Source organism: Pongo pygmaeus, chromosome 9 (assembly GCF_028885625.2).
Source record: "Pongo pygmaeus isolate AG05252 chromosome 9, NHGRI_mPonPyg2-v2.0_pri, whole genome shotgun sequence".
Taxonomy (NCBI): Eukaryota; Metazoa; Chordata; class Mammalia; order Primates; family Hominidae; genus Pongo; species Pongo pygmaeus.
Genome location: NC_072382.2, coordinates 127,423,569 through 127,439,754, shown reverse-complemented (window position 1 = coordinate 127,439,754; position 16,186 = coordinate 127,423,569). Strand labels below are relative to the sequence as shown.

The window sequence follows — 16,186 nt, the reverse complement described above, 5'->3', positions numbered from 1 at the left end:
GCTCAGGAAGCCAGCCCTGGGTATAGGATACTTGTATAATAGGGAGCAGTTAAGCTCCTATCTAGGTCTTAATGCACACACATATTAAAAAGACTTCTCCATCACCCCCTGAAGCTATTTTAAATAAGGCATTGATTATCTAGGCTTTCCAAATAGGTATTTCTGCCCTCCACCCTGAAGATTTTCAGTATAGAAAGTTTCAAACATATACAAAAGTAGAGAGTACCCCCATGTACCCATCACACAGCTTCAACAATCATGCACACAGGACCAATCTTATCTTTTTTTTTTTTTTTTCCAGACAGAGTTTCTTTCTTGTTGCCCAGGCTGGAATGCAATGGCACAGTCTCAGCTCACTGAAACCTCCACCTCCCAGGTTCAAGCGATTCTCCTGCCTTCGCCTCCCAAGTAGCTGGAATTACAGGTGCCTGCCACCATGCCCGACTAATTTTTTTGTATTTTTAGTAGAGATGGGGTTTCACCATGTTGGCCAGGCTGGTCTTGAACTCCTGACCTCAGGTGATCCGCCCGCCTCAGCCTCCCAAAGTGCTAGGATTATCGGCACGAGCCACTGTGTCCAGTCTTATTTTATCTTCTTTCCCCGTTCATTGCTACAACCCCTCACTTAGGTTTTTTTGAAGCAAATTTACATAGGGAATTTTTAAAAACAATTGTTTTCAGCTGAAAGCATCAGCTCTCCAGAGCCCACTGTCTGTCTTTCTATGTTCTAAGTTAGGGTGGAATAGATAGCACCTCTTCCCTTCTACTAATTTCCACTGCTTCTATCAACAAAAGTCAGACCTAAGGCTCATAGCTGTTCTTCCAAACTCATCCTGGAGGAAAATAATTATTGATAGCATGCTCTTTCATACCTTTCTCTACTTTAAAGGAACCTGCCTGAGGCTCAGAAATCCTAGTTTTATCCTCTGACTCAAGTCAAGTAACTTTTGATCCCTGGTGATCTTGCTGTCTTCAACTGACTCAGAACCTTAATCCAGATTCTCTTCTATAGATTCTCTTACATGATTCTCTATAAATTCTCCTCTATGAGGCAGAGAGAGGCCCCAAAAGGTAATTCATTCATTCCTTCCTTCAGGAAAAGCTTAGCAGGCATGCTGCTAGGTACTGGGACTACAACAATAGTCAAGACAGGGTCTCTGCGTTCAAGCTTAGAGTCCAATGGGGAGTACAAACATGAAACAAATAATTGTAACAGTGATAAAGTGTTAGTCCAAACTGCACCATTTTGTAACCCTCCCTGCCCCCCCCCCCCCCCCCCCCGCCCAGCCATTTTGCAGACATGGCTAAAGTGAAGCATTCCACGGGGGTTTGGGCCCTTAGAAACAGCCTGTCCAACTGCCTCCCTGATTTTATCACATTCTGCTGGGAAAAAGTCCAAGGAACATCAGCATCACATTCTGCGGGAACAAGGGCCAAAATGCCTCATTATGGGAACATCTTCCCAGGCAGCAAACCATACTGCCCAGACCCGTCCTGCTCATACCTACAAGTAACCCAGCCTGTAAGAAGCAGTGGGCACTGGCATTAAGCTAGTCCCCCACCTCTGTAAGTCTTATGGTAGACAGAAAGGCCTGGATTTGATGTAGAGCCACCACTCTCTCTTTCTTTAACCCTCACCTTCCTTTCAAAATGTGACAATAAGTACATCTATTCTAGATTTAGCATTCAGTGGTATATAAAACAAAGTTGTTCAAGAGAGCTGAGCAGAGAAGCAACGAGAAATGGAAGCTACCAGATCTTTGCCACTCAATCCCCCATAAGTTCTAGTTTTATATCAGGTGGATGCCTCACTGCATCCATCTTCTCAGTTTGGCCACCCCCTTGGTAGAAGTTGCAGCTCAAAACGCAGCTTTCTACCGTCTCTTGATCTCTTTACTCTGCCCATATCTGTGTAAACTCTCCTCAGTTACCCATTTGAGTTTGCCACCTGTTTCCTGCTAAAACCATGGTTGATAAAGGTCTGTATGAAAAGACTATTTACAGAAGTGGGCAAAGTTAAGGAAACAAAAAAAAAAAAAGAGGAAAGTTTGGGCATCCAGATTTTAGTAACAGCAGGAAACCATTATCATCCCTAGGCCTAAGAGGGCAGGGGGAGAAAAACATATTAGCATAGCATGGATGAGAGCTGGAGCCAGGGAAGAGAGGACACCCAACAGAAGCTCTGTCATGTAGACTCAGCCAGTGTCAACTGTGGCAGGAAGGGAATAGGAAGAACAAATATTCCAATCTCTCTCTTTCTCCCCATTCCTCCCTTCCCTCTTCCTCTCTCTCTCTCTTCTCCCCTCCAATCCTGTATAAACCCAATCTGAAGCCAAATCCAGCTAGCATTCAGGTGATAAAGTCAACAGAGGTCAGCCTTCCAGGGTACAGATCAGAGCCAAGAAAGGCTGATTTAGAAAGCCAAACAGAAAACAATCAACAATCACACCTCATTGTCAAAAACACTTTTAAAAGAGAGTAGATATCTTTTAAACTTTATTACAAAAAATATGTGCTTTTTGGTAATACTTTTCTTTTTTTTTTTTTTTAAAGATAGGGCAGATAGCCCCAACACACCACCCTGCACACAGAAAATACTCATTGGTCTTCACTAGTGAAATAAGCAATGGGTTGCTAAGGGCCAACTTGCCTGAACAGGCTACACAAGAACCTCAGAGCCCAACCCATTGTGAAGAAACATGGGTTACTTCTGAGGTTCTAGAATTCCCAGAAGCTCTGCTTCAGCACTGGGAGCTTTTGCTTGCAGTTTGCTTCATAGCTCTGTGAAAAAGCTGTGGCCCACACTGGGGTCCCCTCTTTTCCTAAATCCAGATGAACATGTTTCTCTTACTAATGAGTCTTTATCTGCTTGGATCGGCCAGAGGTGAGTGTTTGATCTAGGCTTCAGGTAAATACAAAAGGGGTCTCCCTTAAGATATTTCAGGCCTTGAAGAAGGAAGACCAGTCTCTCAGTCACCCAAACCAATCTGAGTCAGAATCAAGAGCAGCTAAACAAGTCCAACTCGGAGAGCTCCTGAACCAGTTGATTTCTCTAGTCACAGCTTTACAGTCAGAGGGTCCCACTGGCTTGGCACAGTCTTGTTTCTACTTATTTTAGCCACTCAACATTTATACCTGATGCTGCATGAGATGAAAAAATAGGCTTAGGGGTTCTGTAGAAGCCCAATGAAGGTTTGTCCCACCAATTAAATGTGAGGGATCCTTGTGTGGTTAATGTGCCAAGGAAAGACGGGAGATGGGAAGATGTGATGTGTTCAGAAAACAATCTCAGAACGTGACAGAGCTATAGGCCAGAGACTTCATAAGCCTTTTCTTCATGGCTGTGTTATATCAATCAGGTTTTCTGTATCATCTCTTCTTTCGGGATCCCCCATTCATGGTGTGCTGTGTTCCCTCCTGCCTCCTGCAGCAGAAAGAGGCCATGAGCTCTGAGCTTTTAGTGAAATAACAATGTATTTTCTATAATGCTGACTGTCAGAGGTTTTGCTTTTTGCTTTGTTAGACCTTCAAAAGTTGACTCAAAAATGTAGATACACGGCCACCAGGTGATAGTATGTGCCAGTCACATGATGACATGGGACATAAACTATAACATCAAGAAATTAGCATGCTTTTTCATGCCTCCTTTCTATATCAGAATCATCTCTTTATCAAAACTTGTGTGAATTATTGAAAAACCAGTCAAGTAGATGGTATTTATGTAATTAAGTTTAAAAAATAAAAACTTCCTAAAAGCTTTACTAAATCTTACCTTTCCTTTATCAACATATTCTCACCCTAGTCATTTAGAAAGTCATTGATTATAAGTACTGCACTGTGCCAAGAAAATATATCTATCGCAAGATTCTTACAGTTTGAGTACTCTGGGGTTTTAGACTACCTCAGCCTCAAAGATCCAATAATTCCTCTCAGCTTTTGGCTAGAATTAAATAACTTGGTTGTTGTAGTCTACTTGTCCTCCTCTAGGTGGCTCAGTTTAATCAAAGAGTAATAATCAAATTATCTGTTTTGTGCTTCTGTTCACTTAAAATATACTTAAGGAATATTTGTCTGACAGTCAATGATGAGATGGATTGGCCAGACACAGTGGCTCATGCCTGTAATCCCAGCACTTTGGGAGGCTGAGGTGGGCGGATCACTTGAGGTCAGGAGTTCGAGACCAGCCTGGCCAACATGGCGAGACCCCCGTCTCTACTAAAAATACAAAAATTAGCCGGGTATGGTGGCACGCACCTGTAATCCCAGCTACTCGGGAGGCTGAGGCAGGAGAATCACTTGAACCCGGGAGGCGGAGGTTGCAGTGAGCCAAGATTGTGCCACTGTACTCCAGCCTGGGCAACAGAGAGAGACTCTATCTTTGAAACAAAAAAAAAAAAAAAAAGAAAGAAAAAAGAAAGAGATGGATTAAAGGTAGAAGACACTGGCCAGAAAAAAATAACCATGTAAGAGTTTTGTAATTCCCAGTGTAAGGTGGGAAGAAAAGAAAAATAAAATTGAGTACTAGGCAATGGTGCACTTCACAATTTATCTTATTAAGTACTCAGGACAACTCCATGAAGTGAATGTAAATGGTATGTCACAAGGATACAATTCATATATGTGTGTGTGTCTATCTATCTATCTATATATATATAATATGCCTAGACTCTTTTTTTTAATCTTAATAGCTTATAGCAACTTTGCTCTCTGAATCCCCAACCCACATGGATTGGGGATTGAGTGTGAGAAAATACTTGACATTACCAAATACAGGTGGCTTAATCCCTTCTGATAATTTTTGTGGGCTCATATTTGTCATCCCTGTGCAAAGGTTAACTCTTCCACCCTTAATTTAGGTTACGAATACTCAGGTATTGAAAACTACTTGCTTTCTCTCTCCCTCTTCTATCTCTACTCTTCTTGTCTTTCACCCATAGAGGAATGGGAGGGAGGGTTGGTGGTGAACTTCTGATTCTATCAGTGATGATACATTGACTTCCTGATGCTAACTTTGTCAGGGAGGCACATTCATTTTCCTTCAGGTGCTTTTTGTACATGGATAAGTGGATTCTCCTAAGTAGTTCTTAATATTGGGGAACTTAAGATTCTTCCCTTCAATCCCAGAGGTGGCCTCTGTTTGTTTCACTAAACACTTCTGTCCTCCATGGCCTTTTGGGATACTTAGTTGATTTTTCCCAACATCTGCAGTCTTCAGGTGCCCGATCTAGGCCCATAGGAGACCTAGGAGTCTCATAACATTAGCCTAACTCCATAGGAAGATAGTCTTTATCCCGTTCTCTCTCAGCTTCACCATCTCTCTTCTGTTCCTTCTCCATCCCAGGAACATCAGGTCAGCCTGATGAGCTTTCTGGCTCCATAGATCATCAAACTTCAGTTCAGCAACTTCCAGGTGAGTTCTTTTCACTTGAAAACCCTTCTGATGCTGAGGCTTTATATGAGACTTCTTCAGGCCTGAACACTTTAAGTGAGCATGGTTCCAGTGAGCATGGTTCAAGCGAGCACACTGTGGCCGAGTACACTTCTGGAGAACATGCTGAGAGTGAGCATGCTTCAGGGGAGCCTGCTGCGACTGAACATGCTGAAGGTGAGCATACTGTAGGTGAGCAGCCTTCAGGAGAACAGCCTTCAGGTGAACACCTCTCCGGAGAACAGCCTTTGAGTGAGCATGAGTCAGGTGAACAGCCTTCAGATGAACAGCCTTCGGGTGAACATGCCTCTGGTGAACAGCCTTCAGGCGAGCACGCTTCAGGTGAACAGTCTTTGGGTGAGCATGCTTTGAGTGAAAAGCCTTCAGGGGAACAGGCTTCAGGTGCACCAATTTCAAGCACATCTACAGGCGAGCCACGTTTGGGTAGGTGCCAGTCATTGACTTCAGGTGGGAAATGGGGACCACATCAAGAAAATCCAATTTTAGGGAAGGAGTGCAGAAGAAAGAATTGTTACCACTTCACAAACAGCTCTCTCAAAGACTCTCTAGTTCTCTTCACAATCATACCAAGAGGCATGTGGGAGCCTGAAAGCTAAACAATATGGAGGGCCCTCTATAAGAAAAATAAAACAAATACAAAATGCCAGTACCCCTCCAACTTCACTCTCCATAAGAAATTATGAATACACAGCCCTTCCGACTTCCCTAGAAGGGGGTCATGAAAGTGCAGAGTTCTGAAGACTACCTTCATTAGCTTTATGCTAACCCTGCCTCTTAAACCATGTTAGAACGCTATAACTTTACAAATTCTCTAAAGAGATGTGTGCAGCTGGTGGTTCTTTTTATTTGAACATGGAATGTAAAGCTATTTTCTTTTAGATCCAGAAATGAGTTCCTAGGACAACTGCTAGTCTGTGGCTCTTCATTAAAAGGGTTTGTTCTGGGAAAGAAAACAAGACCCAAAGTTTGATGCCTCAAGTTATTACCAGACATAGTTCACATTTCACTCTATTGTTTAAATATCATTATTCTAAATTTTCAGATGAAAGAAGTGAGGCGAATGTAATATGTCCAATGTCACATGGCTAGAAAGTGGCAAACTTTGGATTCAAACTTAGGACTGTGCAAAGCCCACAATCTTTCCACTTCTTTAGGCTTCCCAAACTGGGGGATTAGCAGTAGAGACAGTAAAAGAGGCGACATGGAAGTATTTCAAAGATAGTGCTGTTAGTGACCTTCCATAAGGTCAATGTGAAAATGCAGGACACACTCTTCACAGGGTTTGCAATGTTAGAGCATCTAACGTAGCTTATTAATCGGTCAAATATGACTCCAAGTGTCTGTGCCTTGTGGGTGGCAGTATGATGGGGAGTACAAAAGGGAGATGAAAATCACACATAGGTTTTGCTCCTATGGTGTCACATGACAGAAGGGCATCTAACAATAAATGCCCAGGAAGTGAATGCAGATATGGACTGGAGTAAAAATATTACAGAGAGAAATTTGGGATTCATCAGCAATGAGGGTCAGAGTTGAAGAACGAAGGAATTTCGTCTGGCACAGGTCTATCAGACACAGGGCCCTCAGATCCCCAAAAAGAACTAAGAAATAAATGTGTAGTATCCATGCTACCTATTGCCCATTACCCCTCCCAGATGTGAATCAAAGCTACACATCTGGTCCACAAGGAAATGTCATCAGGCTTATCTTAAATTTTCAGGCACAATATTAAATTGCTACACATGTGCTTATATGAATGATCGAGGAAGATGTCTTCGTGGAGAGGGAACCTGCATCACTCAGAATTCCCAGCAGTGCATGTTAAAGAAGATCTTTGAAGGTATATGGGGACTTCATGAGGCAATCTCTGCCTGAGAACACATCAACTTACTTCTGATAGGGGGCAGTTGGAGTGACAGGGGCCCAGGAAAGAATCAAGGAACTTGAAGATTCAGAACTTTATTTTTTCAAGGACTAAGAACAGAATCCCTTGCCGGGCAAGGTGGCTCACACCTGTAATCCCAGCACTTTGGGAGGCCAAGGCAGGCAGATCACTTGAGGTCAGGAGTTCCAGATCAGCCTGGCCAACATGGTAAAACCCCATCTCTACTAAAAATACAAAAACTAGCCAGGTGTGGTGGTGGTGGGCAGCTGTAATCCTAGCTACTTGGGAGGCTGAGGCAGGAGGATCGCTTGAACCCAGGAGGCAGAGGTTGCAGTGAGCCGAGATTGTGCCATTGTACTCCAGCCTGGGAGACAATAGTGAAACTCCATCTAAAAAAAAAATAAAGAAAGAAAGAAAATAAAGAATAGAATTCCAGGTACTGATGAAGAGATAGATGCACTTCCCATTAGGCCTAAGAGAAGGCCGGGAGACTAGCTGTCTCTTCCTATTAAAGCAATGTGTTGATTGCCCCATGAGCCACTGAGACATTGACTGTAAGCTATAGCTATATATTCCTGGGACCTAGCACAATGTCGAGCATATGGTAGGCATTTAGTAAATACTGAATGGATAAACTAATAAACAATTGTCTTCAAGTCTGTGTTCACAGGTTACCAGACCTGTCTGAGTACATTCCCATGCCTCTTCACCCTTACTCTCAGTTCCTCATCCCTAAAATAAGGGATACTGGTTATTTCCATCCCAGGAACCACACTGCCTGACTCCTCTTGTAGTTTTTCTTCTTCCTTACTAGAAATGTCATTTTCCCAATTCTACATGCATGCATTCATCCACCATCACTCGGAAAACATTAATGACACATACCATGAACCCCTACAGAAAGATGATTCAAATATAAACCGTGTACAGATTATTATGTTCTAATGTAAGAAATAAGAAACTATCACAAGGGAGAAAATTGTGTCTTAAGAAAGGCACGTATAAAGTGCAGAGAGTTCAGGGAAAGGAAAGATTAGAGGTGCAGAGAAGAATGGGGAGAAGGTGGTATTCAGGAAAGGCTTTGACGGAACATTTACGATTTGGGCCAGTAGTTCTCAATCTTGTTTGCACATTACAATTACCTGAGCAGCTTTAAAAAATCCTAATGTTCAGGCCGCATCAAAACAATTAAACCAGAATCTCTGGGGATAGAATCCAGGCATCATTATTTTTTAAAGGCTCCTAGACAATTCCGACGTGCCGTCAAGATTAAAGAGATACTGATTTAGTCATACAGCAATGGTTGATGGGTATTCCAGAGACAGGGAATGAAAGCAAAAGTCAGAAGAGTGCAGGATGTAAATAGGAAAAAGAGCAAAGAATTTTTTGAGGATGGTGAGCAGAGACATAGAAGATAAACTTGGAAACGTTAACTGGAGCCAGCTGATACAAGAGCTTCAGTGTCAGTTAAAAAGAGTTTGAATTTAACAGTTTTCTTTTATTTATCGCTCCCAGACAGTATGATATATATTTCAAAATACCCTTCATCATTTAATCCTCACAAAGTAGGAATTTTTTCTGTTAACAGAAAGGGAACAAATTTAGAAAAGAGAAATAGCTTGCCTAAAGACCTGTTACTAGGAAAAGGCAGAGCCAGTAGCCCATCCAGGTTGGTCAAAGCGCTTCTTCAGGAAGATTACCTTAGAAGCAAGTTACAGTGGACACAAGAGAACCTGTTAAAGGGCTATTGTAATATTTCAGTAAAAGGTAATAAGAGTGACTGATGGAAAGACTTATTAACATCTCTCCCATGTCTTTTCACTCATTCTGCATCCCTGTTTACACTCTACACTTACTCCAGCTATGCAAGTCACCATTTCCTGAACAGTTTCATGTTTTCATGTTTTTTCTCCAGTTATGCTTCAGCCTGAAATTATCCTCTTTCCTTTCTAATCAAAATGCTACCAATTCTTCATAGCTCAGTTCAATATCACTTCCTTCCTAAGAATTTCCTTGATACTATGCCCCCCTTAATCAAAATACCAAAATTAATCATTTATTTGCCAGCATAGCATATAACATGGTTTTTCCATTTCATGTAATAATTGGCTATTTTTGTTTATCTCTCTCAGCTCTTGACATCAAATGATGTTATTAATCTTTGCATTCTCCAGAGTCTAGCATAGTTCCTTACTAGGTCCGTTAATTTTTTTTTTTGAGATGGAGTCTTGCTCTCACCCAGGCTGGAGTGCAGTGGCGCGATCTCGGCTCACTGCAACCTCTGCCCCCCAGGCTCAAGCGATTCTCCTGCCTCACCCTCCTGAGTAGCTGGGATCACAAGCGCCTGCCACCACGCCTGGCTAATTTCTGTATTTTTAGCAAAGACGGTGTTTCACTATTTTGGCCAGGCTGGTCTTGAACTCCTGGCCTCAAGTGATTCACCTGCCTTGGCCTCCCAAAGTGCTGGGATTACAGGTGTAAGCCACTGTGCCCGGCCAAATGTTTGATAAATGGAAACCGAGTGACAGAAACAACCTAGATTACAAGTAGAACTGACAGACCTTCACAACAAATTGGATGGAAAAAGCAAAGGGAAGAATCAGAGATGACAGAGGTTTTGAAGGAGTGGTACAGGAAGTATATAAAGGAAACTCACAAAAACAAGCAGGTTTGGGGAGGCAGGTAATGAGTTTCATTTTGGGAATAGTAAGTTTTAGATGCCCTTAGCATATTGGCATGGAGGTGACCATGTTAGTTGGTCATGTGACAGTTGGTAATGTGACAGTTCAACTTGGGAGAGCAGAAATAATTGGATCCAGAGGAGTAGATGAGCAGTGGGGAAGACCTTGTCAGAAGCAGAGAGTATCAAGAAAGGGTGTACTTTCAGGCCAGGTGCAGTGGCTCACGCCTGTAATCCCTGCGCTTTGGGAGGCCAAGGCGGGCGGATCACAGTCAGGAGATCGAGACCAGCCTGACCAACATGGTGAAACCCCGTCTCTAATAAAATTACAAAAATTAGCTGGGTGTGGTGGTGCGCCTGTAATCCCAGCTACTCAGGAGGCTGAGGGAGGACAATCGCTTGAACCCGGGAGGTGGAGGCTGCAGTGAGCTGAGGTTGCACCACTGCACTCCAGCCTGGGTGACAAAGTGAGACTGTCTCAAAAAAAAAAAAAGAAAGAGGGTGTAGTCCACAGTATGATGTGCAAGCACAGAGGTTAAAAAAGTCCTGAGAAAAGGATGCAGAATTTGATGAGTAGATCTCTATGACCTTTGAGAGAAGTTTCAGCATAGTAGGGTCATGATTCAGACTGTGAGGGGCCAAGGTGAGGAGGATAGGCAGACTCTGGGAAGGTTGTAAGGAAAGGAAGGATAGTGCTAGGGGAGTAACATGATTAAGAGAAAGTACTTTAAATTTGGGGTAACCTGAGCATCCTTGTAAACCAAAAAAGGAGTCCATAGAAACAGACTGACAATATAAGAAAGGAGTGGGCAACTGATGGGGGGCAAGGTCCCAGGGGAAGCAAATAGAAGAGAAAGAGAAGGGATAATGCACAAGTGGAGGTCTTGACCATCCTGCATGGAGACACTGAGCATCACAGATAAAGGCTAACGTTGGAGGACGAAGCTTTCTGCTCACTAGTCTGTCTCCGCTCCTTTCAGGTGGAAAACTCCAATTCATGGTTCTGTCTCTGCTCCTTTCAGGTGGAAAACTCCAATTCATGGTTCAAGGGTGTGAGAACATGTGCCCATCTATGAACCTCTTCTCCCATGGAACCAGGATGCAAATTATATGCTGTCGAAATCAATCTTTCTGCAATAAGATCTAGAAGCCTGGGCCCTTGCTTGTTTTGACTCAGGCAGTAAAAAGCCTCCATCACTCTATTTGGCTCATTTTATATTTAGTTCCTTCCCCAGTCAACAACTGACCACATCTGCCTCTGCCTGAGCATTAGGATGCTCAAACATCCTATCTTTCTTCTTCTATTCATGCTTTTATCCATTCTTCTCTGTCCTGTCTTCCCTGCTCCAACTCTCTCTCTCAATATTCCTGATTTTTTTTTTTCAATAAATTTCACATGGTTAAAGCACACAGGCTCAAGACAGACTTTCTTTTTCCCCATTAGTCTAGTTGCAGGGTCAACATGAGCTTCCTTCCACACCGACACTAAAGTGGGTACATTTTGTAAGCGTTCCATATTTATGAAAGTAAAGGAGTCTCCAAGGGCAGAGACAACAAAGAGGAATGCAAAGTAGGTATTAATCTTTTACAGGGTGTAAACGTTGCAGGTACTTCTGACACCCTCACTTTTCCATGCCTACACACTCTTCCATTTATTATTGCATACAAAAACTCAACTCTTCTTTGGCTCTTGAGAGTTTCTAGTCTTCAGTAGTCCACTACTAACATAATGATAATAGTATAATGATTCCTTATTTGCTATATATTGCAGCAGTTCATAATGCTTAAATCACTTTTTTCACACACAATGTTACTGTATCATCTGTTCAGGATAGGAGGGCAAGTGGAAATACTAAACAGTCCCTCATATAAGTGTTATGTTCTTCAAGGTGTTTTCACATACATGGTCTCATCTAATCCTCAGGAAAGAGCCCAGAGGGGTAGACAGGAAAGATGGCATCATCCTTTTTTGCAAATAAGGAAATGTGACACAGAGATGTTTTCTTTATTCATACTCCATGTTGTTCAAATTTACCAAGGTTACAGAGCTAGAGAGAGCTATAGGCGGATTCCACAACCAAATCTGCAAGATCTAAATCTGAGGTGTTTCCACCACAATGAAACTAGCCAGAATGGTTCTAAGAATGCTTAGAACAGTACAACAAGAAGTAAAGTCAATTTTACTGTATATAAAATTTAAAATTTCAACATATATACATATCATGACCCCTTCCCCAAAATATACTGGTAACAAGCTCTTCACTGGCAATAATGGTAAGCTGGAAGAAAATGGAACATCTTCAAACTTCTGAACGAAAATTATTTTGAACTTATATTCATATCCCTAGATAAAATAGTATAGACAAATAAAATCCCCAAACCAGGAACTAAAATCCTAAATGAATTTTCAACTTGGCCAGAAGGGAAATGAAAGCCTGCCAACATTGTCAACACTAATTACTTTTTTTTTGAAGGCAGAAGATAAATAATAGTCTACTAGGTACAGGCGTTGAGGGAAAAATGTAAGTTCAAATGTTGTTAAAATTTAAGGAGCCAGGCATGATGGCTCACACCTGTAATCCCAGTGCTTTGGGAGGCTGAGGCAGGAAAATCATTTGAGACCAGCTTGGGCAACACAGCAAGACCCCGTCTCTACAAACAGTTAAAAAATTAACTGGGTATGATGGCTCATGTCTATAGGCCTACCTACTTGGGAGGCTGAGGTGGGATAATCACTTGAGCCCAGGAGTTCAAAGACAGCCTGGGCAACACAGTGAGACTCATCTTAAAAAAAAATTTAAGGGTAGGAAAATTCTGGCTTCCATTTATAGTGGAATAATTTGAAGTAACCCTCTCACAGGTAACAATTATATGTTCTGGACAAAACATAAAAAAAAAGATTTGAAAGCTCCTCCAAAGGAACTGAAGAGAAGTCACCACTAAAAAGAGAGATTTGTGAGCTTATGCTGGAGGGTACTTCTCAATCCATGCATCACAGGCTGGCAAAAAGCCATAGGCTCACTGGTTTGAGGTTTCAGAGAACATAGGTTGGGACTGGCAGAGCAGCTGCAAAATTAGGGGGTACTCCCGAAAAGACAGCCACAGAGAAGCCCCTAAATTTGAGGATAACCTCTGACCATATTCTTGTCTGGTCACTGACTCCAGGAGGCTCAAAAACAATAACTTCTGAAAGCTGAAAAAACAGGGCAGAGATTTTAGCTTCTGTCCAGATTGAAGGAGACAGACCTAATGGAACAAAAGTCAATACTCTTCAGAGGAACAGAGAGAGTCCAGAATCTCTACAATTCCTCATTTACTATGTCTACTATGTAATAAAAAATTACTACACATAGAAAAAGCAGGGAATTGTGACCGATAGCCAAGAAAAAAAAGCAGTCTATAGACCTTGACCCCCAAATGAATCACAGATATTGGAATAAAGTGAACAAAGGCAATAAACAGCTACTACAGATATATTCAAGAATGTAAAGGAAAATACTGCCATATGAATAAACAGACAACGAATCTTACAAGGATACTGAAACTATAAAAATGAACCAATGGAAATTATTCTATTTATTGTACTAAGAAGTGCAATAATTGAGAAAAATCCCTACATGGTTTAATAGCATATTGGAGACCATGTTTAGTCACCAAATTTGAAGACAGATCAATAGTAATTATCAAATCGGAAGAACACAGGAAAAGAATTAAAGAAAATAAAGCTTCAATGAACTGTGGAACATAACAAATAATATGTAAGATATTGCAGTTGAGAATAGGAAAGAGATGAGACAGAAAAAGGCATTTAAATAAATAACTAAATTTTGCCAAATTGGGTGAAAAACATAAACTTATAAAATCTAGGAAGCTCAATAAACTCAAGGGAGGATAAATACAAAGAAATATGCCTAGACATGGCCGGGCACAGTGGCTCATGCCTGTAATCCCAGCACTTTGGGAGGCCAAGGCGGGCGGATCACGAGGTCAGCAGTTCGAGACTAGCCTGGCCAACATGGTGAAATCCCGTCTCTACTAAAAAAATACAAAAATTAGCCAGGCGTGGTGGTGGGCACCTGTAATCCCAGCTACTTGGGAGGCTGAGGCAGGAGAATCGCTTAAACCCGGGAGGCGGAGGTTGCAGTGAGCCGAGATCACACCACTGTACTCCAGCCTGGGTGACAGAGCGAGACTTCATCTCAAAAAAAAAAAAAAAAAAAAAAAGGAAAAAAGAAAAGAAAGAAATATACCTAGGCACATAATAAGCAAATTACTGAAATTCAAAGACAAAGAGAAAAATTCAAAACTGGTCTAAAGAAAAGATACATTACATATAGTGGAACACTGATACAAATGTTGACTGATTTCTCATCAGAAACAATGGAGAGTAGAAAACAAGAGGAGATACTTCAAAGTAATGAAGGGAAAATACTGTCAGCAGAATGTTATCTCCAAGATAATAACCCTTTGAAAGCGAAGGTAACACATTTTCATATAAACCAAAGCTAAGAGAATTCACAACCAGTAGATGTACACAAGCTAAAAGAACTTCAGGCTAAAGAGAAACAATACCACGTGGAAACTGTGACCTACAGGGAGAAATGAACAGTACCAGATATAGTAAAGATGTGGGTAAATTTAAGACATATATACTATTTTTCTGAATTTTAAAAGCCATGCCTGCGCAGACTTTTTTTTAATGTAAGTAGAATATATGACAATAATAGCACAATGAGGAGATAAGTGGACCTATACTTTTGAAAGGTTCTTATTTTTAAGTGAAGTAGTACAATATTAACTTTAAACTGTGATAAGATATCATAATCCTTGGAAAAAAGAATTTAAAAAAATACAGAAAGGTGCAGTTAAAAAGCTAATAAATAAAATGAAGGCTGGGGACGGTGGCTTATACCTGTAATCTCAGAACTTTGGGAGGCTGACATGGGAGGATTGCTTAAGCCCTTAAGTTCAAGACCAGCCTGGGCAACATAGCAAGACCCCCTCTCTAAAAAGTATTTTTTAAAAAATTATCCGGGCATGGTGACATGCGCCTATAGTCCCAGTTACCCAGAGACTAAGGCAGGAGAATTCCTTGAGCCCAGGGATTTGAGGCTGCAGTGAGCTATGATTGGCTACTGCACTATACCCTGGACAACAGACAAGGTCTGTTTTTGAGACAACAGATCTTGTCTCAAAAATAAATAAATAATTAATTAAAAAAGAGAAATTAAAATGAAATTAAAAAAAAAACCCCAACAATTAGCTGGGTCAAACAAAAATGTTAAACAAAAAAAAATGGCAAAAATCCAAACATCAATAATTGAGTATACATCATCACTACAGTGGTCTTGTGAAAATGCATAACTTGAACCCAATAATGTGAGAACATGAGATAAAACAAACTTTACGGAAATTATACAAAATAGCTGGTCTGTATTTTTCTAAAATATCAAGGTCAAGAAATACAAACATCAAGGAACTATTCCAAATGAAAGGAGACTAAGGGGACATGAAAACCATGCATCATCTGGGTTTGAACACAGGCAAGGGGAAAAACATTTTTTAATAAAAGACATTATTAGGACTGATAAAATTTGAATGCAGACCTTGAACTAGACAATAGTGTTATATCAATGTTAAATACCCTCATTTCTGTTGACTAAACCAGGTTGTCTGTGAGAAGGCCTTTATTCTAAGGAAATACATACTGAATTAATTAGAGGAAAAATACCAGCAACTGAGACTTAATGATGAGATACATTATTTGGACTAATCCTTACAATGAAAATAGTAACTAAAACTTACTGGAAACTCTTTTAAAAATCAGCCGGGTGTGGTGGCTCATGTCTGTAATCCCAGCACTTTTTGGGAGGCTGATGTGGGTGGATCACTTGAGGTCAGGAGATCGAGACCAGCCTGGCCAACATGGTGAAACCCCATCTCTACCAAAAATACAAAAATTAGCTGGGCGTGGTGGCATGCACCTGTAATTCCAGCTACTTGGGAGGCTGAGACACAAGAATTGCTTGAACCCAGGAGGCAGAGGTTGCAGTGGACTGAGATCGTGCCACTGCCCTCCAGCCTGGGTGACAGAGCAAGACTTTGTCTCAAAAACAAAAAACTTAGTACTGGAAGTCCTAGCCAGAGCAATGAGGCAAGAAAAAGACATGAA

At 41.3% G+C, this 16,186-nt stretch overlaps 2 protein-coding genes across 5 annotated transcripts in view; one reads left to right on the top strand and one right to left on the bottom strand.

The window, feature by feature from the left end:
- Positions 1–2,557: 2,557 nt before the first annotated feature.
- ACRV1 (acrosomal vesicle protein 1) lies at positions 2,558–11,422 on the top strand. 3 transcript variants are annotated; one of them, XM_054437496.2, is made up of 4 exons: positions 2,558–2,884; positions 5,342–5,872; positions 7,170–7,289; positions 11,037–11,422. In XM_054437496.2, the coding sequence occupies exons 1-4, from the start codon at positions 2,833–2,835 to the stop codon at positions 11,159–11,161; spliced, it is 828 nt and encodes a 275-aa protein (XP_054293471.2). In that variant the 5' UTR covers positions 2,558–2,832; the 3' UTR covers positions 11,162–11,422. The 3 variants fall into 3 exon arrangements, with proteins under 3 accessions (XP_054293471.2, XP_054293473.2, XP_054293472.2); XM_054437498.2 differs by having other exon boundaries at positions 2,677–2,884; positions 5,342–5,770; XM_054437497.2 differs by having other exon boundaries at positions 2,687–2,884; positions 5,342–5,785.
- CHEK1 (checkpoint kinase 1) overlaps positions 7,393–16,186 on the bottom strand; it is a 49,488-nt gene continuing 40,694 nt past the window's right edge. For both annotated transcript variants that reach the window (XM_054437493.2, XM_063671588.1), the window contains one exon: positions 7,393–7,723. The gene's annotated coding sequence lies outside the window, so the exon portion shown is untranslated. The remainder of the gene's footprint in view (positions 7,724–16,186) is intronic.

What these genes read in the sequence shown, in the direction of transcription:
- ACRV1 (XM_054437496.2), top strand. Translation starts at nt 2,833, where the DNA reads ATGAACATGTTTCTCTTACTAATGAGTCTTTATCTGCTTGGATCGGCC. An exon ending in TCTGCTTGGATCGGCCAGAG is followed by an intron (nt 2,885 to 5,341) that starts GTGAGTGTTTGA and finishes TCTCCATCCCAG; the next exon opens with GAACATCAGGTCAGCCTGAT. An exon ending in GTTAAAGAAGATCTTTGAAG is followed by an intron (nt 7,290 to 11,036) that starts GTATATGGGGAC and finishes TGCTCCTTTCAG; the next exon opens with GTGGAAAACTCCAATTCATG.